Source organism: Schistocerca nitens, chromosome 5 (genome assembly GCF_023898315.1).
Source record: "Schistocerca nitens isolate TAMUIC-IGC-003100 chromosome 5, iqSchNite1.1, whole genome shotgun sequence".
In the NCBI taxonomy this organism is placed as follows: Eukaryota; Metazoa; Arthropoda; class Insecta; order Orthoptera; family Acrididae; genus Schistocerca; species Schistocerca nitens.
Window position 1 is genome coordinate 582799053 of NC_064618.1, and position 25949 is coordinate 582825001.

General features: G+C 37.8%; 1 protein-coding gene across 2 annotated transcripts in view; it reads left to right on the forward strand.

The window, feature by feature from the left end:
* Window positions 1–25949, forward strand: part of LOC126260885 (integrin alpha-4-like) — a 534755-nt gene that overhangs the window by 392514 nt on the left and 116292 nt on the right. For both annotated transcript variants that reach the window (XR_007546657.1, XM_049958327.1), the window contains exons 17-18: window positions 3587–3750; window positions 19025–19091. Coding sequence is in view for 1 of the 2 variants with exons in the window: in XM_049958327.1 (XP_049814284.1) it covers window positions 3587–3750; window positions 19025–19091 (231 nt within the window). In the remaining variant the exon portion in view is untranslated. The remainder of the gene's footprint in view (window positions 1–3586; window positions 3751–19024; window positions 19092–25949) is intronic.

Here is a 25949-nt window from a genome sequence, read left to right on the forward strand (position 1 = left end):
CTCATGAAAGAACACAATAAAATACAAATCATGACTTATTTACAACATGTAGAAAAGTATGACAGCATAAGCAAAAATAATAGGTGACCACAATTAAATTGTTTGCACACAAATTCATGAAAAACTGTGACTACATAGTTCTTCACATGGAATACGTACATGGTTTTTATAGTTGTTGCAACTATTACTATGTTACTTTCCAACATGAAAATTGTTACCATTTGTTGTTACCAATGATAACTGTTACCATTGTCGTTGCTATGTTTCCTCTTTACTGTGCCAATTTTGATTACTATCTCTTTCAAAATGCCCATTGTGGTTCTATTTCACTTTTTTCCAAAACCCTATTTAATTTACCTACATATTTCAAAAACTGGTGTATTGTATCATCTGTTCCATACACTGGGTCTCACTGTACCTTCTCCTTTTTAAGCTGTCAATCTGGCTGAACTAATTTTTTAACTTGATTTGTACAAAAATGTTTCACCCTAATACACCCTTCTGTGTAATTTGGTGCACTGAGAAATTCACTTTTTGTCTGACCAAAATCTATCTAAAAATCCTTTCTCGAAATCAGTTTTTCCTTCCGGTAAGTCTCCCCTGACTCAGGGTTCTGGCTGACTTTTCCAAACTTTACCCCTTTTCCAAAAGCTTGCATAGTTAAACCTTGTGTTGTATTCTCCTCCTGCCATATTTTTTTATCTGTCCAGTCATATTATACTGTCAAAAACTCATTATTTTCATTGTTATCATTCAAATACTTTGGAAAACTATAATTAGATACTAATTACATCTCTTCCACTTTGTGAATGGGTATGATTTTTTATGTTTGAAGCACTTCTGGAAAAATTCCTGTCTGGAGCATGCCATTACACATATGTATTAGAAGTTTACTCAGCTTTTGTAACAGTTATTTGTGTTCAGACTAGGTTTACCGTTAATGCCAGTTGAGTGCTTATTTAATAGTTCCTTGATAGCTTTTACTTCTTCTCTAGTTATGTTGGTAATAAACATTGAGTTTTTGTAACATCAGAGTTTTTTTCTCATTGGTTGCAAACTTCTAGCTAGAGTTTGTTTCTGGTTGGTTGCAAACTCCTAGCTTAATGGTTTTGTTTCAGATCTTCAGTTATTCTATAGTTGTTGAAGATGTTTAGCAACAATATGAAATAGGACAGATTGCTGTTAATCACATAGTTGTGTTGAACAGCAGATAGGCACACTGAAAGAAGACTGATAGATATTATAAGCTATGAGACAGACCTCAGACACACATGGCCACTGTCATCTCTGGATGCACAGTGGCCACGTGCATGTGAGTTGTGAGTGTGGGACAGGCAGGGGTGAAAGCCTCGCAGAACACTCGTCAGAATTCTGAGTCAGTGGAAAGATCATGTTCATGTGTGCGATTGGAGACATGAACTCCAGAAACAGTTGTCATTGGAGAGAGAAAAGATTCACTGTTTTGCAGAACATTGAGGTGACTAGGATATTCTTCTCAAATAGATATACTTGGTGTGAGCACTATTGAGTAGTCACAAGCCAGTGAACATCGTGCGTGAATGTGTCAGTGTGTAGGGCAAGGTTGTATGGTGCAAAGTTATTTGTTTTGACAGGCTGAAAGTAACTGTGCTGAGCTGCAGTGGAGGCGTACAGTGTATGATGCCAATGAAGTGGCTCTGCTCGGATATAGCAGTCGGCCATGTAGAGTGGTTGTGCACTGTGGTGACAATGTCTTGTGCAGGCAAGAATGCAGTGTACCCAGCAGCAGTCTACCCATGCCCAGGCACAGCAAGGATGGCGATTTCCTGTACAGGCACAGGAGCAGCAATCTTGGCAGAATCCTGCACAGGCCCAGGCATGGCACAGAAGGTGTATAGGTGCAGGGCAGGTCATGGAGAGACTGTGGTTTGTTGATCTGCAAAGGTTGTTGTTCCAGCCAAGCATGGTGATGTCAGAATTGGAAGCTATCAGGAGTAGTCAGTCAGCTTGGCTGCTATGTGCAAGGAAAGATGCAGAACCTGTTATTGCAGTGCATGATTGTCAACAATGTGAATGTGATGTTGGTGTTTCATGGAATAATGTTGATGTAAAAGTTCATTTATGATACCACTAGTTATAAATAAAGTGTCCACAATAGTAGGCCAGGTTTAAGGTTGGTCTGGGTGAACCTGGATATTTTCCATGGTTGTTTTCAAAAGCCACGCAACCAGCAGCAATAAGGGCAGATCGAATGAATTTGCATGTAGTGTGAAATATGCATTGTCCATGGTGAATGAACAAGAATCCATACAGCAGGAATGTTAACAGTCCAGTGCATAGGGTTTCTGCATGTAGTGTACAGTTATGAGGCACCACAGTGGATCGTCTGTTGCTTTCAGTGTCCAGGACTTGGGGTGTAGGTTGATCCACTGTATAAAATCACATCACTTGCACAAAAGTGCTTATATGCAGGTCTCACTGTCATAACTATATTGGCATGAATTTTACCTCATACACGATTGCCACAAGTTGTCAGGGTCACCAATGTGGGAACTCAGAATATGGACAGGTGTAGTATATCAGATACACAATCTGATATAAGTAGAGTAACACACTTTTTATTGAAGACAATATACATGGGACATCCACCCATCAACAGAGCAGTAGTGCTTACTAAACAGTCAGAGGGAGTCCACAAAGTCACTCTTGGTAGTCAGTGATGTTGTCATTTAGGTTGACAGCTGCTACAAATTTTCTAACCCTTATTTGTTACTACAATGTTTCCAATTCTTTTTATATGCTTCTTAGTTTCATTTGCTGCTAGCATCAAAAGTTGCATTTTTAAAAGTACAATTTCAAAACATAACGTCTGGCATAAAGAAATAATTTGGGAAATACTTTCTTAACCATTCCTCTTATGACCAGTAACACTATGTTGGGAGATTGAAGATCCACATTAGAAGCGAGACTGTAACAATGCTCTCTGTAAATAGGCCACTATTGTCATACCACATAGGTAGCTTATATCATTTGAAAGTTATCAGACAACATGTGTAAATTTAAAGCAATTGGTAATAAACAATGAGCTGCTCACTTAGTGTGAGTGTGAAAGCAGCAGTTTTTTCCAGTGCAGTTGTTGTTTATCTGGTAGTTTTCTGTTTATTTACACCCTTCGTAAACAAAAGTATGTTTCAGTAGATTAGTATCACTTTCTCGTTAAAGAAACTTTCTAATCTTTTTATATGTAATTTGATTTGTTACATGTTCCCAAACAGCCCCTTTCATATTGAGTTCTACTAAATATGCTTTATATAAGAATGTGTGAATAAAATCACTTCAAGTTTTCCAAATTCACTCTATGACCTTCTATGCTGTCTGATTAACTTGGCATTATATTTATAATCTTAGCATATAATTTTATTACTTCACATACTTATTTTTCAAGCTGTACTACTTCCTGCTATGTTTAAAGTTTTTATGAATAAGTTTTGTGAGATGGAACCCATTTAGGTCATAATTGCATCACATGTTAAGTAGAGCTGAATGCTAATGTTGCACATGACATATATTTTTCTTACTGTAATTGGAATAATGCTATCATCTGCAGGATGAACTTATTGTTGAGGTTGATATGTCTCATCTTGTTGAGAAGGATTTGCTATCTGTCACATTCAATGCATGGCTGACCACAGCAAGTTTGAACAATGGCTCATCTGACAGATGTTCACTTGATTTAAAACTGAAAGCTACAGCCGACATATATATAATTGGGTGAGTATTGACTTCAGTTATTCAAAATTATGTTTTTATACTAAAATTACACATGAAATTACTTATTCAATTTTGATTTCTTATGTTCTCTGATATAATTATATTACTTGCTTACAGAAAAACATTGATAATCAGAGTATGAAATATATGATTAGTTTTCAGGTTTATAGGCTGATTCACACATATACATATATACAAATAGTGAGATATAGATGGTCTGATACCAATATCATACACTAAGACTTTAAAATACAATAAAATTCCCATAGTATTATACATTCACAAAAATTCTCAAAAAGAGTAAAATGAAGTATACAAAATAGAAAGAAATATTAATTCTTTTTAAAAAGTAACCAATTCATCAGAAATGTATCTGACTTAAATAGGTAGTACATTGTGTAGCTTGTAGGTTGACTTCCACTTTCACCTATGTAGGTGCAGTATAAAGTGATAGAGCCTCTGGACAACTATTGATCCTACAAGATACATTGCTCATTTCTCATATCTCAAGAGTGACTGCACAAACTTACAAGAAATTTTTAAAATGAAAAGTAGTTATGACATGTGTAACACGTGTGGAATAGATATCAAAAGTTGATATGCAACAATAAACAGGCCCCTTGGGTTGTCAATACTCAATGGTGTATTCATTAATATTCAATTGAATTAGTATCTGGTATGCTGGCTTTACAAAGTTAGTCACAATCATCAGGTAGCACTGGATTGTATTTAAGCGAAGTCCATACATAACTATTATGCAACTACTGATTAAAGTCCTCTCATTGGTATGCTGAATCCAATATCACTCACTAGCACTTCCAAAACATATCACCAACCGTCTCTCAGCCGATAAATTGTGAAGTTCAATCAAGCTCTTTAGTTGTGGATGTGTTCCAGGTACAAGTAATTTTAGTAGAGTTATTTGATGACCACAGCATGCATCTAAACAGGTAAGGAAAAATCATTAGGTACTCCTCAGAATACAGCAATTATGGCAGACGTAGGTGAAATAATTGCACAGTCTGAAACTATATCTGCATTTATACTCTGCAAGCCACTGTATGGTGCATGGCAGAGATTATCTTCTACCACTATTGGTCATTTTCTTTCGCATTCCACTTGCAAACAGAGAAAGGGAAAATTGACCTATATATCTCTATGAGCCCTGATTTCTCTTATGTTTGTGGTCCTTAGGAAAAGTGTACATCAGTGGCAGTAGACTCATTCTGCAGTCAGCTTCAAATGCTGGTTCCTACATTTTCTCAATGATGTTTCATGAACAGAATGTTGTCTTCCCTCCAGGAATTCCAATTTGATTCACAAACCTATTTTTCTTAAATAGCTCCAGTAAGCAATCTTATCATGCTAATTTACAGGCTCAAAATATCCTAAGTGAAACAGCTATGTACCAGTGCATGAACTCAAACAAGGAAGAAGAAAGAAAGTCTAACACTACCAGTGATTGAAGGTTAAACTAAAGATATGTGATGCTGTAAATGTGACACAGGACAACCCATCCATTATTGAGAATTATATAAAAATTGTCACCATGATGTACAATCCCTGCATAATAATATTAAATTAATGTATTACTAATAGATGAGTTAAAGGATATCTCAATAATATGCTTTTCTGATCAATGGACTGATCCTGAATTAAATCAAAACACAGAAATAACTAAATTCATTCTGTCTTCTTACTAGAGTAGAATTTGTAGCAAGCAGAGTGAGGCAGTGAATTGCATAAAGAAAAAATGGTTTTCACTATCTTACCTAACTTAATTCAAAAAAATATTGAAAAGGACAATGAAATTGCCGCCATAAAATTTATTAAGTTCATCTTTATTATTGCTGCACTTTACCAATTTAAATAAATTGGAGTTATTGATAAACAAAGTAAATAAAATAGAATTTGATTTATAATTTGTGGACACTTCAACATTGATTTTCTTACAAAAAGTGGAAACTGAGAGACCCTTCTCAACCATACTACATCCTACAATTTAAAGACTGAAGCACATGCTTTTACCTGAGAAAACAGTGTCAGATCACTTTCTAGTCTAGAAGAGTTTACTGAAAACTTCTGTAAAAAGTTTCAATGCAGTCTCTAATAACCACCTCAAAGCTTGAAGAGTCACAACCACCTCAAATACTAAGCTTGAAGTAAAAGGGAGTACTGGAAATGGCATATCTTTAAATCTATATGTAGATGCTATAGTCAGGATAATATAAACTACTTCAAAAGCTTACTAAACAAAGAAGAATGGTCACAGGTTCATAATTTTAATGACCAAAAGGAAAAATATAACACCTTTATTGATGTATTAACCTATTATTTCCAAACTGTATTTTGGCAATACTAGAACAAAGCATGGGACCAAGGGTTTCATGCCAAGAGAAGAGACAAATACATAAAAGGTGTACCATGGTAAGTGTTCACCTAAATTACATGTATATCATTAAAAATATTCCAAAATATTAAGAAAAGTAAGAGCACCAAAAATAAAACATAATGATGAGTACATTTATAGTTCATCAAATGAAGCAAGTGACATGGGAAGTGTTTTAAGAAAAGAAAATTGTGAAGCATCAAATCATGTAAAAATATAACACTATCACAACAAGCTTAAAAAAGTAATTGCAAACCCCTTATAAGTGCCAACAAATTTAACAACTTCTCCACCTAACGGGGGTAGGACGTCAAATGGGCCAACTTGGAGCAGGAGAGGCACCACAGGATATTTTAATTTCTACTGTCTATACTTTTACAAATAAATTCATAAAACTTTGTCAGCATGACCAGAAAGGATTCAGAATTCACACCTATAGTAACAGAAATTCAAAAACATTACAAAATAAATTTTTTTACATGTGAAATTTCATCATTTTTCCACTTACTATTGGCTGCATTTGTGCTATAGGTACACTCTTCTTAATAAGTAAGAGAGATTCTTTGATGAATTCTGCACAGCACACAAACCATACAGCAGGTGTATGAAACTGTAGAATTTATTTAATTTATGAAAATATGAATGAGCTGTTACTTTTTAAACTTTATGTTTAGAAATTTTATAATTAATTATCTCAGTTATTACAGTTTTTAATAGGAGTAGAAAATTCTAGAGCTTCATACACCTGTAAGTATGGTTTGTATGCTATACAAAATTATTCAATGAATCTCTCTTACTTGTGAAGAAAAGTGTACCTATACCAACAAATGCAGCTAATAGTAAGTGAAAAAATGATGAAATTTCACATGTAAACAAATTTATTTGCTACGTTTTTGAACTTCCACTGCTATGAATGTTGGTTCTGAAACCTTCCTGGTCATGCTAACAAAGTTTTATGAGTTTATTTGTAAAAGTATAGACAGTGGAAATTAAAATGACCTGCAGTACCTCTCCTACTCCAAGTCCTACCCCCTTAATGTGATAAAATAATTAAAAATACTCAGTATATAAATATAAAATGAACACATGCAGTATGTCAGTGTACATCAGCACTGTCACACAAGATCAAGTTGCAAAATTAATGTAAAGACCAGAAAACAGCAACTCTGCAGGCACTGATGGTATCCCTCCAACAATCATAACACCGGTGGCCTGAACTTTGTTGAACGTTGAACTACTTCAAGTGGGCAGTTTCCCTAATGTACTGCAAACTTCTATGCTAGGGAATTACAATTATTAAGATAATTCCAATTTATAAAAAGGGTCGAAGAGATAATTTTAATAACCACAGGCCCAATACAATTTCCTTTCCCATTTCAAAAGTTTTGTAAAAGGTTATGTATGATAAACTTATGGAATCTGAAAATAAAAGCAACATACTATGTAATAAACAAAATGAGAAGCCATCATGGCAAAATAGAATAAAAAAACTGAACTATGCAAATTACATTACCAAAACTACATACAACAAAAAAAGCCTATCTATAGATGCAAAATTAAAACACTATAAAACAGTTACACAACCAGAAATAACGTATGCAGCTGAAACTATATTCAAAACAACTAATACAGCAGAAATTGACATAATACTAAAAATAGAAAGAAGAATAATTAGGACATGTATAAATAAACAGTATAAAATAAATGGACATTGGAGAATAGCATCAAATGAAACAGTATATAAGAAAATAGAACCAGTCATGAGCACAATCAGGAAGAAACGCATCTCATTCTTTGGACATCTGATGAGAACTCCAGAAAACAGAATTAGTAAAAAAATAATACAAAAATTGTGGAATAGCAAGAGCGACATTAAATGGATCACAGAAATTAAGGAAGATATAAAAGAACTTCAAATTACAGTAGATGACCTAAAAAACAAGACAGAGAAAACCAGAATACTGCAAGACCCACAAACCAGACTACAAATGAAAATCAATAAAAGGAGTACAGGAAGAGTTGTCTCAGATGAAGAAAGAAAGAAAATATCTGAAAGAATGAAGAAATATTGGGCAGACAGAAGAGCAAAACACCATTCATATAAGAATAGCCTCTAATAATTATATTACCTAAATATATTAAGTTATTGTCAAACCAAATTGTATCCATGTGTAACAACTTGTTTAGAACTTTGTATTTTTGACTACAGTGGTCCAATGAAGGCCATAAAATAAATAATAATAAAAATAAACAAAATAGATTCACAAATATGAAGTCAATAATAGCTGCCATTTATGAGTGCAGAAACTATACACTAAGCCTGACAGACAAGAAACAGGTATCACCAGATGTATTCATTGACCTATCCAAAGCTTTTAATGTGGTGTGTCATAAGATTCTGCTGTGAAAGCTTGAAAAGTATGGTGCTCCAGGTCTGTCCAAGAGTTGGATGAGTTGCCGCCTGAGCAAAGATAAGCAAGCAGAGAGAGTGAAACACATGAAAGTCAATCTTAAATCTATTTCTGAAGAGTTGTCAGGTTATAATCTAATTAAATATGGCATACCAATGAGATAGGGAAATATCAGACACAAGTGTAAATTTGAACAGGAACAGTATATTATTCTTAGTTAACATTATGCAAATACTTTATCATTGTACCAGAAGAGAAAACAGTGACAAGCATAATTTCCTTATAATCATTTAAATTTTGAAAATGAAACTAAATGTAGTTTTTCTACATATCTCACTTGCAATAATGTACCATACACTATTTACAGGTATGTACATACGTTGGGGAACTATCAGACAATGGTGCAGACTTATAAAATGAGGCTTAACGCTCCACGAAGGTGCAAACTGATTACCCTCAAAATCTTGAAAAAGTCATTACCACCACAAGTTCAGAAAAACTGTCATACAGAAAGACCTTTAGCAAATTTAACACACTAAGCTCAACATTAGAGAATAAAATTGATAATACAAATTGTGGATGATTGTAAGGCCTTCTGTCTTCAGCACCAGTGAATAAAACACACTGGTACATGGTTTTGAAGGGCTGTGAATTGGGGTTTTTCTTTTACCTCTGATGGTATATGGTGCATAGTGAAAGGATATCTTAATAAATGAGGACAAAGAGAAAATTATATTAATTATAATATATTAAGTTGTGTATAAGTTCTTAGCATTTTTGTTTTGCATGTTGGTATTCCAGTAGCCATGGATTAAGTTATCAGTTGTCATTTTTTATTTGTAGTTGATTGTTGCTATTCCAGTTTACATATTGCCATTTTGTCATTTGGAGGTAATGAGTGAAGCTGTGAACACTACAAAATGGAGTGCCAAGTGGAGTTATCAGACCATTTCTGACTTATTCTTCTGTTTGAGTTCAATAGAGGAGTGACAGCTGCAGAAGGAACCAGAAATATTTGTGTCATGAATAGGGATAATGCCACTGGACTGAGCATGGCAAGAAAATAGTTTTCTCATTTTAAAGAGGATCATTTTATAGTAGTGACTCTCCACATTCAGGAAGATCTCCAAGGTATGATGAAGATCATTTAAATACATTACTCCACAATGATCCACATCAATGTACTTGAGAGCTAGAAAATGTGATGAACTCTGAACATTTCACCCTCATATGACATCTGCATGTAATGGGGAAGGTTCAAAAATTGGGTGCATGGGTACCACACGCTTTAAACCAAAATCACAAAAATCAGTTGGTCGTCATATGTGTGTCTCTGCTTGCTCATCATCAGTTGGCTTGTGAACAATATACATTCCTATCATGTATTGTTACTGGAGATAATAAATTGTGCCCACATGCTAAACATAAAGAAAAGAAAGGACTGACTAGCCAAACCAAAGCAAGAACTCCCCATAAAAAGACCTGTGCCCATCCACAAAAGATAGTGTTATGCATCTGGTGGAACAGCAATGGTGTGGTGTACTACAAACTGCTTCCCCAAGATGTCACCATCACTGCTGAAAATTATTGTCAACAACTGAGACATCTTGCAGACAGAATCCAAAAACAATGACCAGGAGGACTGTGTGATGTGCTGGAACTCCGTGGTAACACCTGCTCACATCGTGGTAGACTGACAAAAAACACTATACATACATTGCAATGGGAACTCATTCCACACCCATCTTATTCACCTGACCTTGCGACCATGGATTTTTCACCTTTTTTGCACTCTATCAGACAACCTTCAAGTATCTTCCTTTCTGTATGAAAATGCATTCCGATCATGGATCAATGAGTTCTTTGCCTCAAAACCACATGACTTCTTTAGTCATTGAATTGAAAAGTTACCCCAGCATTGGCATACTGTTGTAAACAGTGAAGGAGAATATATATTTGGTGACTAAAGCCTCTGTTATAAGTGTCTGTTGTGTTTATTACACTAATGGAAAAACACTATGAATTTTCACATCAACCTGGTTATTATATTAAGCAACTGACTATCTGTGAACCTTAACTGCAGCTTGATGAAGAGAGTTATGAGACATTGAAATCATATTTCGAGAATGTCTAAACATGTGTGAAACATTTTCTGAACACACTTAAAATATTTTGTAACTATGTATACTATCTTTTCTAAAGATGTAAAAAAAATTTCTAAGCATGTGTATTTTTTAAAATGGTAGTTTGCGCCAGAAATTACCATTTCAGGTGGAAATATGGACCTCCACATGGAAATTCAATAAGCATCCAAAATTGCCTCATCGTATGGGTTAACATCACACAGTCTTATTTGTTAGGAAGTGGTTATTTAAATAATAATATTACGAAAAGAAAAGTTGTTACTCACCATATACCAGAGATGCTGAGTTGCAGATAGGCACAGCAAAAAGACTGTCACAAATAAAGCTTTCAGCCATTAAGGCCTTGTCAACAATAGATGACAGGCACACACACACACACACACACACACACACACACACACACACACACACACACACACACACACACACAACTGCCATCTCAGCTCAAGCAACTGAGACCACACTGCGAGCAGCAGCACCAGTGCATAATGGGAATGGCGACTTGGCGGGGATAAGGAGGAGGCTGGGGTGCGGAGGGGGAGGGATAGTATGGTGGACGTGGCAGACAGTGAAGTGTTGCAGGTTAGATTGAGGGCTATGGAGGGGCGGTGGAGGGGGTGAGAGGGGGGAAGTATCGGCAAAGGAGAGAGGTAAAAAGACTAGGTGAGATGGTGGTATGACAGCTGTATAGTGCTGGAATGGAAACAGGGAAGGGGCTGGATGGGTGAGGAGAGTAACTAACAGATGTTGAGGCCAGGAGAGTTATGGGAATGTAGGCTGTATTGCAGGGAAAGTTCCCACGTGCACAATTCAGGAAAGCTGGTGTTGGTGGGAAGGATCCATACGGCACAGGTAGTGAAGTAGTCATTGAAATGATGGCTACCTCACAGCCTGTGCCATATGGATCCTTCCCACCAACACTGAAAAGATGACTGCTTCACTGCCTGTGCCATAAGGATCCTTCCCATCAACATCAGCTTTTCTGAACTGCGTAAGTGCGGTGGGAAGTTTCCCTGCAATACATCCTATGTTCCCATAACCCTAATGGCCTCAACTTTTGTTAGTCACTGTCTTCACCCACCTCCCTGTTCCCATTTCAGTACCAGAAAGCCTTTATTCCACTATCACACCCAGTCTTACTTTTCTTCTTTCACAATACTTCTTCCCCCATCCCCGCCTCTCCACAGCCATCCATCTAACGTGCAGCATTTCACTGTCCACCACACCCACTGTATTATCCCTCCCCCTCCCTGCCCCAGATTCCTCCTTACCCCCACCCAGTCACCACTCTCATCATCCACTGGTGCTGCCACTCGCATTGCAGTTTCAGTTGCCTGAGACTGCAGTTGTGTGTGTGACTTGCATTTGCATGCATGTGTGTGTGCGTGTGTGTCTATCATCTACTATTGACAAAGGCCTTAATAGCCAAAAGCTTTATTTGTGACAGTCTTTTTGATGTGCCTATCTGGAACTCAGCATCTCTGCTATATGAGGAGTAGTAACTTTCCTTTTCATGATATTATTGCAAGCATCCTGGATTTTCTATTGTTTGATTTTTACTTAAATAATTTTTAATATCATATCCTTTCATTGTTTTACTCTTCAATGTCATCCTAAATACACTCCTGGAAATGGAAAAAAGAACACATTGATACCAGTGTGTCAGACCCACCATACTTGCTCCGGACACTGCGAGAGGGCTGTACAAGCAATGATCACACGCACGGCACAGCGGACACACCAGGAACCGCGGTGTTGGCCGTCGAATGGCGCTAGCTGCGCAGCATTTGTGCACCGCCGCCATCAGTGTCAGCCAGTTTGCCGTGGAATACGGAGCTCCATCGCAGTCTTTAACACTGGTAGCATGCCGCGACAGCGTGGACGTGAACCGTATGTGCAGTTGACGGACTTTGAGCGAGGGCGTATAGTAGGCATGCGGGAGGCCGGGTGGACGTACCGCCGAATTGCTCAACACGTGGGGCGTGAGGTCTCCACAGTACATCGATGTTGTCGCCAGTGGTCGGCGGAAGGTGTACGTGCCCGTCGACATGACACCGGACCGCAGCGACGCACGGATGCACGCCAAGACCGTAGGATCCTACGCAGTGCCGTAGGGGACCGCACCGCCACTTCCCAGCAAATTAGGGACACTGTTGCTCCTGGGGTATCGGCGAGGACCATTCGCAACCGTCCCCATGAAGCTGGGCTACGGTCCCGCACATCATTAGGCCGTCTTCCGCTCACGCCCCAACATCGTGCAGCCCGCCTCCAGTGGTGTCGCGACAGGCGTGAATGGAGGGACGAATGGAGACGTGTCATCTTCAGCAATGAGAGTTGCTTCTGCCTTGGTGCCAATGATGGTCGTATGCGTGTTTGGCGCCGTGCAGGTGAGCGCCACAATCAGGACTGCATACGACCGAGGCACACAGGGCCAACACCCATAATCATGGTGTGGGGAGCGATCTCCTACACTGGCCGTACACCACTGGTGATCGTCGAGGGGACACTGAATAGTGCACGGTACATCCAAACCGTCATCGAACCCATCGTTCACCATTCCTAGACCGGCAAGGGAACTTGCTGTTCCAACAGGACAATGCATGTCCGCATGTATCCTGTGCCACCCAACGTGCTCTAGAAGGTGTAAGTCAACTACCCTGGCCAGTAAGATCTCCGGATCTGTCCCCCATTGAGCATGTTTGGGACTGGATGAAGCGTTGTCTCACGCGGTCTGCACATCCAGCACGAACGCTGGTCCAACTGAGGCGCCAGGTGGAAATGGCATGGCAAGCCGTTCCACAGGACTACATCCAGCATCTCTACGATCGTCTCCATGGGAGAATAGCAGCCTGCATTGCTGCGAAAGGTGGATATACACTGTACTAGTGCCGACATTGTGCATGCTCTGTTGCCTGTGTCTATGTGCCTGTGGTTCTGTCAGTGTGATCATGTGATGTATCTGACCCCAGGAATGTGTCAATAAAGTTTCCCCTTCCTGGGACAATGAATTCACGGTGTTCTTATTTCAATTTCCAGGAGTGTACATTGTGCTTTTTGTTATGTGAATTTAATATTCTTTGCAAAGCTACCTTACAGAATATTAAAATTCCATCTATCAGTAATGGGAACACTTATGTTCCTTTCGTACATTAACAGTCTAAGCGGAGATCATGAAATGATAAAATTTGCAGATGACACTAAAACTCCATTAAAATAGAAAAGTAAGGAAAAACTGCAGCAGTCAGTAAACTGTGTCACAAAATAATTTAATCTCTGAGCACCGAATAAACAGCCTTTATTAAATAGTATGAAAACAATTGCACTAAAATTTTACAATGACTTGAACAAGGATATGAACATCTCAGTCCTCTCTAGCAATGATAATCTATTTGGTGACATTACAGAAACCAATTCTTGGGATTGTGGCTTCAAAGGAATTTAAATTTGAGTAAGCAGATGTCTCAGTGTCCCATTGAGCAAGACCTGCAACCTTCTTTGCTCACTAAAATGTAGCTGTAGTGAGAAAACAGTGAAGAGTATATATGAAGCCCACTTTAATGCTCACTTTTAATATAAGATCACATTTTGAGGGAACTATAAAGCACCTGTCAGCACATTCATACACCAAAAAGGGTCATTAGATTCATGTTTGGATGCAAACCTAGGGATTTGTGTGAAGTTCTATTAAGGTCTCTGATGTTTCTCCTTTCTATATATCTACATTTTGGAAACCCTTATATTCTTTAAAGTAAATGTAATACGTAAGGACAGAAGACTGCAAGAAAAGCAGTATTCATGATCAGATAAAAATAAAAACACACCTTCCACATGGAAATTAAAATCTATAACAAACTTCACAAGATGTAAATGATAATGTTGAGGCTAACATCTTTAAAGTCATATTTACAGCATCACTGATTTTATTCCACTGAAGGATATTTAAAAATATGAATTGCTTTGTATAAATTTTTAAATTTGACTTGTATTGTTTTTAATTTTAAATATGTATCAAAGAAATCGCTTTCACCTGTATACATATAACTGACTTCTCCAGTGTCTTAGGCATAAGCTGCTTGCGTAGACTACAGGACCAATAACAATACAATACCATACAATGGTTAAAGAATTGGTCATGACACTTGATAAGAAAAATTGTAAAGATTTTTTCTTCACATGCAAAAATTAGGGGCCACTAAAATAATAAGGAACTGAAATGTTTTTATTACAACAATATCACTAAATTGTTGAAGTTCTGGAAAAACACAGCACAAAGTATGTTCTAAGCATTGGAGTGGTGTGTCTGGCCTGTCTCCCACACCATAATACCACACTGTTGTCAGAACTGAAGGCAGAAAGCCACTTTGTTCTGAGCTGTAACAGCGTCCATGTGCTTCACCATGCTTTATGTTTACATGTATTAGCTCTCCTCTCTCACAGATTTGAATGACCCTGGTCTTTATTTATGACAATTTTATAAATTTATATACACTTTATAACTAACTCATTTCAGATCTAGTTTACCCATGGTAGTGCTAGCAGCCTTTATTGACATTCACTTGCTTCAATACTAATGAAAATTAGAACTATGATTTTATTCATAGCTGTTGTTTGCAGAGCAAATGTAGTATATATTTTAAAATAAAATTTAGTTGTCATTTGCACAGTTATTGTTATTTTGCTTTATTAGTTTAACAGACTAATCTATAATCTTTAGAAGCCTGCAAAATTGGGATATTATAAATCATTAGAACTTGGACATTTGTGCTTACATTTATGTAAACTGAAAATGTGTTACTTAATACTGGTTTAGCTGATGTCAACATCTTCTTCACAAAAGTATAATGTCATAACATGTCCAAATATGCATGCACTGTATGTGATAATTATAAACAAAGATTTACAAATTGATAAATATATGTGTGCTTCCACTACTTCTGTGAGTTTCTTGCCATGTATATAAGTGGAAAAGTGTGTATAAGTGTGTATAAGTGGAAAAGCCTGTAGTGCAGAGAAGAGGGCTTTAGGGAAAGAAGCTACACTGAAATCGCAAGCATGTAAATTTATATACAGATTACGTGTTTGCTTTGAAACAGAAAGGGACAGTGTTGGGCCTTTGATATCAATGAGTAAAGTAGAATGAGATTTTCACTCTGCAGTGGAGTGTGCGCTGATATGAAACTTCCTGGCAGATTTGGAAGGTAGGTGACGAGATACTGGCAGAAGTAAAGCTGTGAGGACTGGGCGTGAGTCGTGCTTCGGTAGCTCAGATGGTAGAGCACTTGCCCGCGCAAGGCAAAGGTCCCGAGTTCGAGTCTCGGTCGGGCACACAGTTTTAATCTGCCAGGAAGTTTCAATGAGTAAAGTAGTTGACAGAGTGGCAGAAGCATTGAACAGCTCCACAGCAACAGTGAAGAGAGTCACAAATGATAACAAGGCTGCCAACTCAGCTGCAAGCTCTGTTATTGTGATGCCTGGAAGGTCAAGGAAGCGATGATGCCGTGTATCTGAAACAGACAACATTGAAGGAAGTGCAATCAGGCATTACATATACCCATACCACAGCAGGAAGAAGTATCCAACACTTAGAAAGTTGATGGGGTCACTGATGGACAGGGGTTTTTTCACAGGCAGAATGACAAGTCTCTTCATTGTTTTGAAAAAAATTAGCTTCCATTGGAAAAAGTTCTCAGGACAAAAGGTATTAAAGGAACACGGAGACATTGTAGCATGGAGATGACGTTTCCTGCATGAATTGCTAGCAGTGAATCCGGAAAATGTAATATGGATTGACAAAACATGGGTCATCATGCATCATGCACATTCTGTTGCATGGACAGATGTCGTGCGCCATGGAACTATGAGTGTGCCAACTGGTAAGGGATGGTGACTAATTATAGTTCATGCTGGCTGTATGGACCATTTTGTGCCCAGTGTTATGATGATGTTTCAGTTAAAAAAACTGCCAACTATAATGAGGAGATGAATGCATATACATTCAAAGACTGGTTTGTTACTAGTTTTCTACTAAATGTCAGTTCTGGTAGTGTTTTTGTAATGGACAATATGCCATGCAATTCTGTACAATTAAATAAGGAATCAACAGCTGCTGCAAGGAGAGACAAAATAGTCAGCTGGTTGAAGGATATTAAAATAGGATTTGAACAGAATATGTGGAAAGTGGAACTTCTGGAATTAGTGAAATCATACAAGCCTCAGAAGACACATTATGTGATTGATGCATTAGCAGAGAACCATAGCCACAAAGTTATATGTCTTCCACCATACCACTGCCATTACAATGCAATTGAACTCATCTGGGCTGAAATAAAAGCAGATGTTGCAGAGTGAAACAAAACCCTTATGTTGCAAGACACAGAGAGGCTGGTAAATGAGGCTGTCAGATGAATAATGTCAGAAAGTTGTGAACCACGTGTGGAAAGAGATTATAAGGTCAAACATAGAAGAATATGTTCATTATATTGTAATTTCTTTATTAGACATTGAGGACAGCAGCAGCAAAGATACCGAAGACTATGTAGTCATAATGAGAGGTATCCAATCAGATAATGATGATCTTGGGGTTTCTGTTCTCCCACATGAAAAATAGAGGTAACATCCTTATTTGATATTTTACATGTAACATTTGTGCAATTTGCTTTATCTTGCTAATGTTGAAAATCTGTTTGTGTGTAATTTTTATTTCGGCTGGAACCATATTCATGGTAATTTTTTAATGTTGTTACTGCCATTTGATGGTAATAATTTTTATTTTATTGTTATATGATCCAGAGTTCAGCCTAGGCAATTTTCAAGTACAGTAACTTATTTATATGTCAAAAGATATCAGACTGATAACACAGCAAAATCTGAACTGTACAACAATAAAATAAAAATTGTTGCAGTCAAATGGCTGCAACATCATTAAATAACATATTTATGTGTGTGTTTGTGTAAGGTGACAAACACTGGTAGTACGTGTGAAAAAATATTCCACCAAGGAACACATCAGTCAGCAGAATGCTGCCCCTACAGGAATGCTGCAATGAATGATGGCGCATTGTTAGGTTCTAAAGGAGCTGATTGTTTCCACGGGCAGAAGAGTGGGACGGGAAAGCCTGTCACCCAGCTCCACCTTCCGTTGGCTTTCTGCCCATCCGTGTTGAATACTGGCAACTGCACTGCCAGCTGTCAGAGCTCTTCTCTCAACGTATGGAGTACAGAAATGCAGGAAGGAAGTGGTGGCAGTTACATGGGCTGTGCATGTGGTACATGGTTGTCTGAGCCTGTGGGGAGTGACACATGCTGCAGGTGACACGGGGATGGGAATTATTAGGGGGTTACAGGACAACAGAATTAAAAACTGTTGAATTGAGGGTGTAGGGACAATGGGTTACTGGAGATTGAGACCAGGATGATTATGGGAGTGGAGGATGTGTTGTAATTATAATTCCAATCTGCTTAGTTCAGAGAAGCTGGTGCTGAGGGTAAGATCCAGATGACTTTGACAGGACAACACCAGTAATAAAGTGAGAAAATAAAAGATAAATACAAGAAGTGAGAAGAAAAATAAATAATGGTAAATGTTAAGAGTAAATGGAAGAAAGAAAGAACAAAAAGGAAAACTAAAAAACTATGTAAGGAATTAACTACAGGCACAAACAGAAGCTAGATACTGACAGTGAAGATTAATAAAAACAGAAGCCAGAACTGAACTCCAACCAAATGTCCCAAATGTCTGATGTGAAAAAATTCTAATCTGTCATATTTCATTGTGTTCTACAGTACGGAAAAGCTCAAATGTAAAGTGTTCAGGCACTTTCTTGCTATTATAGTTCACACAGAGTATTCTGTAACAGAGTTTGTATTCTACTAATTTGAAGTGCTGCCTTGTGTCCATAGAAGGATTATTATTTTGGTCATTCCAGCAAATAAAGTTGAATGTTATTTCAACAGTATCAGTATGTGACATGAATGCTCTCACTAGTGTGTTACATACTGAATTTGTATCATTTACCTGGGCTGAAGCTGGGATTTATTGGAAAGTAGGTACTTACATAAATTTCGTAGACAATGAGAGGTAGAGTAATTTGAGAGGAAATTTCTCTGTGTTTTCAATGTATATGGGAAGAAGTTTTGCGTTTTTAGTCTTGTTTTGGTATTAATGTATATTAATATACATGTATATATATATATACATATTTATGTATATTAATGTATATTAAATACTCTTCTGGCAAGTTCCAATTTTTCCTTTTACTAAATTCACTTTTGCCATATTTTAAAATTTTTGTCTGTTTAATTAATTTAATATCCCCTTTCTTCATGTCTAGGAAATCTGCCAAAGAGGTGGTGTCATATTCTAGTGGAACTGACGCTGTCTTTGAGCAAACATATCAGGTAATTTATAAAATCATGAAAATAACTATATTTCATCACCCTTTGATCATTCTTTGCAGTGGTATGGACAAGTCACTTCCAAAGAGATATACAACATAAACAGTACAGATAGCACAGCATGCAAACAAATGTGTGTCTTAACTGTGTACTTTGTTGTCACTGAGTGCTGGCTTACTTACAGGAAAAAATAAACCACCTACTTTGTTTGTATTTTGAGTAAGGTATACCTAGGATGTATATAAATATTTAGCATGGTTCATTTCACTTGCAAAAAAAATTATGTAGTTCATATACAAAAATGTTTACAAAAGATGTCTTAAAAGATGGTAAGCATTATAGGGGCTTACAAACCTCATTCTTTGAGTTACACTTTTTAGAAAACTGACAGTTTTTTCAAGACTTCCCCTGGTATTCATGGATTAGTCCCCTTAACTGGACACATGTGCTTCAGATGTGTGCTGCAGTTCTAAAGAATATGCTGACAACCATCAGAAATGGCAATTGATGTTTTTGCCATTGACAGCTGTTGGTACTATGGCATACATATATTCAGTAATTTTCCTGTTGTTCATCAACTTCCTCCTTGATCATATTGTAGTGCATAAATAATCTATGTACTGCATCTGGGAAGGCTATTTGTCTTTCTGACTCTCAACACTTATGCAGTTAGCCAGGAAATATCTTGCCTTTTACTCACCAAGATTTTGTAATTGTGTTGGGGTTAATAATGTTCCTTTTAAATATATTGTTATTCGAGAGCATGAATAATTTATCAGCCCCACTTTCTGCTACTAGAAAAGCATATTTAATGTGATTTAACTCTAATTGCAATATTATTGCATCTCATTGCTCTTCTGAGACTCTGGATGCATGTCAGAAATGACTGGTAACACAAGCAGATGGTCTTTCAGCATTCCTTACTACCTGTAGCACAGCTACAAATGTATTTACATGCAGCTGCTGCTAGGTATATGACACATTAAGTGTTGCAGATTGCTGAAGAACGTGACACTACTTTTTATTGTATGAAGCTTATCTTTCTCTGGCACAAGTGCCATAGTCAAAAGATTATCTTAAAAGTGTTCACAAGTACAATATATGCTCCCATAAAAGCATTACCCAAAGCGCCTCATGAACTCTCTTTCCAGATTTTCACTGCCTCATTTACTACCAAGGGATAAATTTATCATTATGTTTGCACTTTAATCCTCTCTCCTTATCAGCATCAACATGTTTGGTTTACAGGGTTTTGATCCTGCAAATGAGTCGTCATTTTCTCCTTACACAATCTTTCTTTGCCTTTTGTCAAGCATAGTTTTTTTGATTGCTGGTATTTTTTTCTTTCTTTTTTTAGGAAGTCATGGATAAACAGTCTGCCATTCATATAACATCATTATATGTGCTGAATATCAAAGAACCAAATTTATTTCAACATAATTACTATGTCACATATAGGATTATGATCATTTTCTGGATCGGTTATTTCAATATATCGAATTTTGTTAACTGCTACTTACCACCTAGCAGAGATGTTGGGTTGCAGGTAGGCAAAACAAAAAGACTTTCAGAAAATGAGCTTTTGATCAACAAGACCTGCATTTGATGTAGAAAATACTCTCTCTCTCTCTCTCTCTCTCTCTCTCTCTCTCTCTCTCTCTCTCTCACACACACACACACACACACACACACACGACCACAGTCTCTGGCTGCTGAGGCCATACTTCGAGCTGCTGTGCTTGATGAGAGAAGAACGTTCATCATTTCAATGGCTACTTCACAGCCTCTGCTGCCTAGATTCTTCCCACCAACACCAGCTATTCTGAATTGTGCAACTGGGAAATCTCTCTGCAATATATCCTATTTTCCCATAACCCTCCTGGTCTCAACCTTTGTTAGTCTTTGTCCTTACCCTCTAACCTCTTCCCTGTTCCAATTTCAGCACTAGACAGTTCCCTATTCCACCAATGCACCCCCAGTCTTTTTACATCTCTCATTTTCCTCTAACCCCCCACCCTCTGTCTAATCTGCTAACTGCACCTAGCTGCCCTACCCTCTCTCCACCTTGTTCCATGCATACTCCCACAAGCAGCACTTCTCTGTCTTCCCTCCCTATTCTGCTATCCCCACCTCTCCCCTCCTGAGCTGCCTCCTTATGATGCTTGTGTCTCACAACATGTGCAGCTGCTCGCAGTGTGGCTTCAGTAGTCAGAGACTGGGGTCATGTGCGTTTCAGTTGCATTTGCATGAATGTGTGCCTGTGTGTGTTCTATATCCAATGAAATCCTTGTGGGCTGAAAGCTCACTTTGTGAGTCTTTTTGTTGTTCTTATTTGCAACTCAGCATCTCTGCTATATGTTGGGTAGTGACTATCATTTTCTTATTACTGATATGCTCCATCATGGATTTGGCACTGTTGAATTTGTTACTCGACAGTTTAAGAGATTTAGCCTTGCTCTCATAAGTGACAGTGTTGTCTTACATAACAATCACGAATAATATTTCTGGGTTGATATATTATTCTTACATTAATACTGTCTGTAAAGAGAAGAGTCCAGATTATTCCCTAGTTCATTTCCTAAACTCATTGAAATACATGGAAATTTCACTCATAAACTTTGTCCTAAAAGTAGGCATTTCAGTAATGCTATTATAAGACTCGAAGACACCATTACGGGGTAATGGAACAAGGCTCTTGTGTACTCATTGAGGTGAATTGCAATATAAGGCACTATCCATTCACATTAAAACATGTTCAGTTTCTAGGAATGAATACCTTTCCAAATGACATTAACTAAATCATAGGGTCAAACACTTCAAATGCTTGGTCTTCACTAGAAGAGTCTATTTTTCTTTGTCAGGCAACTTTATACGGCTTCCTCCCAAGCATTAAGTGGAAACAAAATATACATACAGTGAAGAGCCAAAGAAAGTGGTACACCTACATAAATCATGTAGGGCCCTGCAAACATGCAGAAGTGCCACAACACACCTTGGCATGTACTCAACTAACGTGAGAAGTAGTGCTGGAGGGAATTGACACCATGAATCCTGAGGGGCTGTCCATAAATCCATCTGCGTGTTGCAGATATGCTCAATAATGTTCATGTCTGGGGAGTCTGGTGACCAGTGGAGGTGTTTAAACTCTGAAGATTGTTCCTGGAGCTAATCTGTAGCAATTCTGCATGTGTGGGGTGTTGCATTGTCCTGCTGGAATTGCCCAAGTCCATTGAAATCCACAACGGACATGAAAGGATTCATGTGATCAGACAGGATGTTTATGTATATGTCATCTGTCAGAGTCATACTTATAGAGCCTCCACTAGCTTGGAAAATCCCATGGTGATACGCAGGGTCCTTGAATTCATGAGGTTATCTCCATATCTGTACACATCCATCCGCTCGATACAATATGAAATGAGACTCATCCAACCATGCAACATGTTTTCAGTCATCAACAGTCCAATGCCACTGTTGAGGGGCCCAGGCGAGGCATAAAGCTTTGTGACATGCAGTCATCAAGGGTACACAAGTAGGCATTCAGTTCTGAAAGCCTATATCGATGATGTTTCATTGAATGGTATGCATGCTGACACTTGTTGATGGCCCAGTGTCAAAACCTGCAGCAATTTTCAGAAGGGCTGCACTTCTGTCACATCGAACAATCCTCTTCAGTCATCACTGGCCCACTTCTTGCAGGGCCTTTTTCCGCCTGTAGCAATGTCAGGGATTTGATGTTTTACCAGATTCCTTATATTTGCAGTGTAATAGAGCTTCATCAAACCAGTCTCAGGACAACAACAACAACAACAACTTGTGAAATAGCCGTATGGGAAAGTCCTCACTTCATCACTACCTCAGAGATGCTGTGTCCCATCACTTGTTTGCTGACTGTAGCACCATGTTCAATCTCATTTAAATCTTGATAACCTGCCACCATTTTCTGCCTTTTACACACCTCTGTGTTTCAATATGCAAGCCTATATCAGTTTCTTTGGCACTTCAGTAAACATTATATTAAAGTCTGTTTCATAGTTAGTTTTCAGTTGATTTATTCATTTGAAAAAGGTACAAGATTAAAACAAAAATTAAGAAATGAGGCTACATCCAAATGCCATCTCATGGGTGACACAAATGTTTCACAGTTTATTTTTCAACCCATACGAATGATAAGTAGCCAGGTTGTGGGTATACACGATGTGATCAAAAGTATCCGGACACCCCCAAAAACATATGTTTTTCATATTAGGTGCATTGTGCTGTGACCTACTGCCAGGTACTCCATATCAGAGACCTCAGTAGTCATTAGATATCACGAGAGAGCAAAATGGGGCACTCTGCAGAACTCCCGGACTTTGAATGTGGTCAAGTGATTGTCTCATACATCTGTACATGAGATTTTCACACTCCAAAACATCCCTAGGTCCATTGTTTCCAGTGTAATAGTAAAGTGGAAACGTGATGGGACATATACAGCACAAAAGCATACAGGCCGACCTCATCTGTTGACTGACAGTGACCACCAACAGTTGAAGAGAGTCATAATGTGTAAGAGGTAGACATCTATCCAGACCATCACACAGGAATTCCAAACAGCATCAGGATCAACTGCAAATACAAAATGACGCAATGCTTGGTAATTTTTCCTCCTTTCTATATAATTCTGTAGCTCTCAATTCGTTCGATCAATCAATCATTCATGATAGGAAACACAGTCATAGCTCAGTCACTCAAAATGATTCTGAAATTTTACTTGTTAGAATGAAAGCAGGCAATGATTCTTCTTCTCTGCAGGCTCGTGCTTTGTGGCAGTCTGCTAATCTGTACAAATAAAATGCCTCGTATATTTGGGAGCATTGTATAATCAGTCGGGAAACCTCATATCAAGCGGATATTTGGCTTTGATGAATTTTAACCTTCCGAAGAAGTAATGGAGCTCTTGGATTATTAAATGCAGGTTCGTATCCAGTCTTTTGGAAGTTCCCTTCTGATTAACAACTACGCAATATATCGATGAATATCATTAATTCTCAAATTTCAGATACAGACCTTTTTCATGAAGGATCAGTTATCTTCTGTCATAAATCTCAATAATCAGATTACAGTTCTTCAAACAAAGCTCAGGCTAATCGGCACGAAGACAATCCCGGAAGCCCCCTTTCTTTCTTTTTCTAACAACCACCAGAGAGAGTACTACAAAGAATACTTATGCGCTCATGGCATAGCTATTGTATGAACTACTTTTCGCATGGATTCTGCGAGTATGAGGATAGAAAATTAGTAAACGTCATTCAAGGGTAGAATTGTATCAGAATAATTCATCGAATATAAAGAGATATTACAATTGCCCCTCGTAGCGAGCAAAGTTAATGATAATACACTTTGCGAGCTAACAGAAAAAATTTGTTGGCTTGTTTATTCAAAAGAGGAATATTTTGAATTAGTAGAATTTTACCATAGAGAGTATGGGTAACTTGTTAAGACAATAAGTTACGAGGATACCTAAGCTGTAGCTTTTACATGTACCGGGGTGTACCCACATCCCGAGTACATAACCAGGGAAGATGTAAATTGGTGTAATTACGAAAAAGGTCCACCCATTTGGGAACTGGCCTTCACAGGGAAACCCTGGAAAACCCGGAAGAATAGACCCCAGCTCAGGTATTAAAGAAGATAGGAAAGCCTAAATCCAGTAATTTTGAAATATATAGAAGCTCCATAGATTAGATTGAAGGAAAAGTGCCTCATAGCCAAAAAAAAATTTTACAATATTGCTCAAAAAAATTTTTCATAATTCTTCTTTCGACGATGTAGCCGGCGATCTCGTTGTGAAGTCGATGGAACAGGAACACTGGGTACGGACACCGGGTAGGCGACGTACAGCATTTGGTGGAGGCGGCACAGAGGACAGGCGATGGCTTATGGTACAGGATAGAAGCTGGTAATGTGCCGTAGAAACAGGAAGATGATCTCAGGAACAGATGGTCAGTGACGTGAACATGAAACAGATTTAAAGTGGAATAAGAAAAGGTTCTGACTGAATAAATCCCTGGAAGAGAGTAGATTAAGGCAACAAAGTCCATATTTCATCGTTGAACTCAAAATCGGAGTGGATTCTTATATTCTTCCATCTGTACTAGACCGGAACATCCATCTGTCCTGACAATCGCGAATTTTTTTGTAGTCCTCAATACCAAAGTTGTTTTGCATTACACTGATGATTGTCCAAGACATTGCCAAATAGACTGTGGGCATTTAAATTTTGTTGTAGCTCATATCGAATGTATTCCTCTTTTTTTTTTTTAGTCCAGTTGGAAGTAGAGCATTGAATCTGTCCGAGGTTTGCTTTCAATTACGAAATTATGGATAAAATTTAAGTTTACACCTGATGAAAAATTCCACAAAAGGAATAATTTGAAAAATTTTCATTATTCTTATAATTAATTGATTTATAGATCCACTTGCAAATAAATATCATTAATGATGACGTATGTTCATTTAACAAATCATCCAATCGCAGAATCTTCTTCATCCTCTCATGATCATTTATGGAAATATATTTCAACAATTATGTCCATAGTATGAAACACACAAACTGCTATTCTTAAAAAGTTAATTAAAATTCTTAAATTAATTCTCCTGGTAAAGAAGGCATAAGGAAAAATCTAAAAATTTTAATAATTTTCTCTCACGCAACCATAGAGTTTCTTCAATTGTTTGCAACAGTGACATTATCGACTGTTGCTTCATTTCACAGTTCATTTGTTTTTTTGCGCGAACAGCGCACATCATACTCACAACGTATTTACCTACATATCCCACACTGTTCAAGTTTCACATGCAATTCTCACGTAAGTGCCG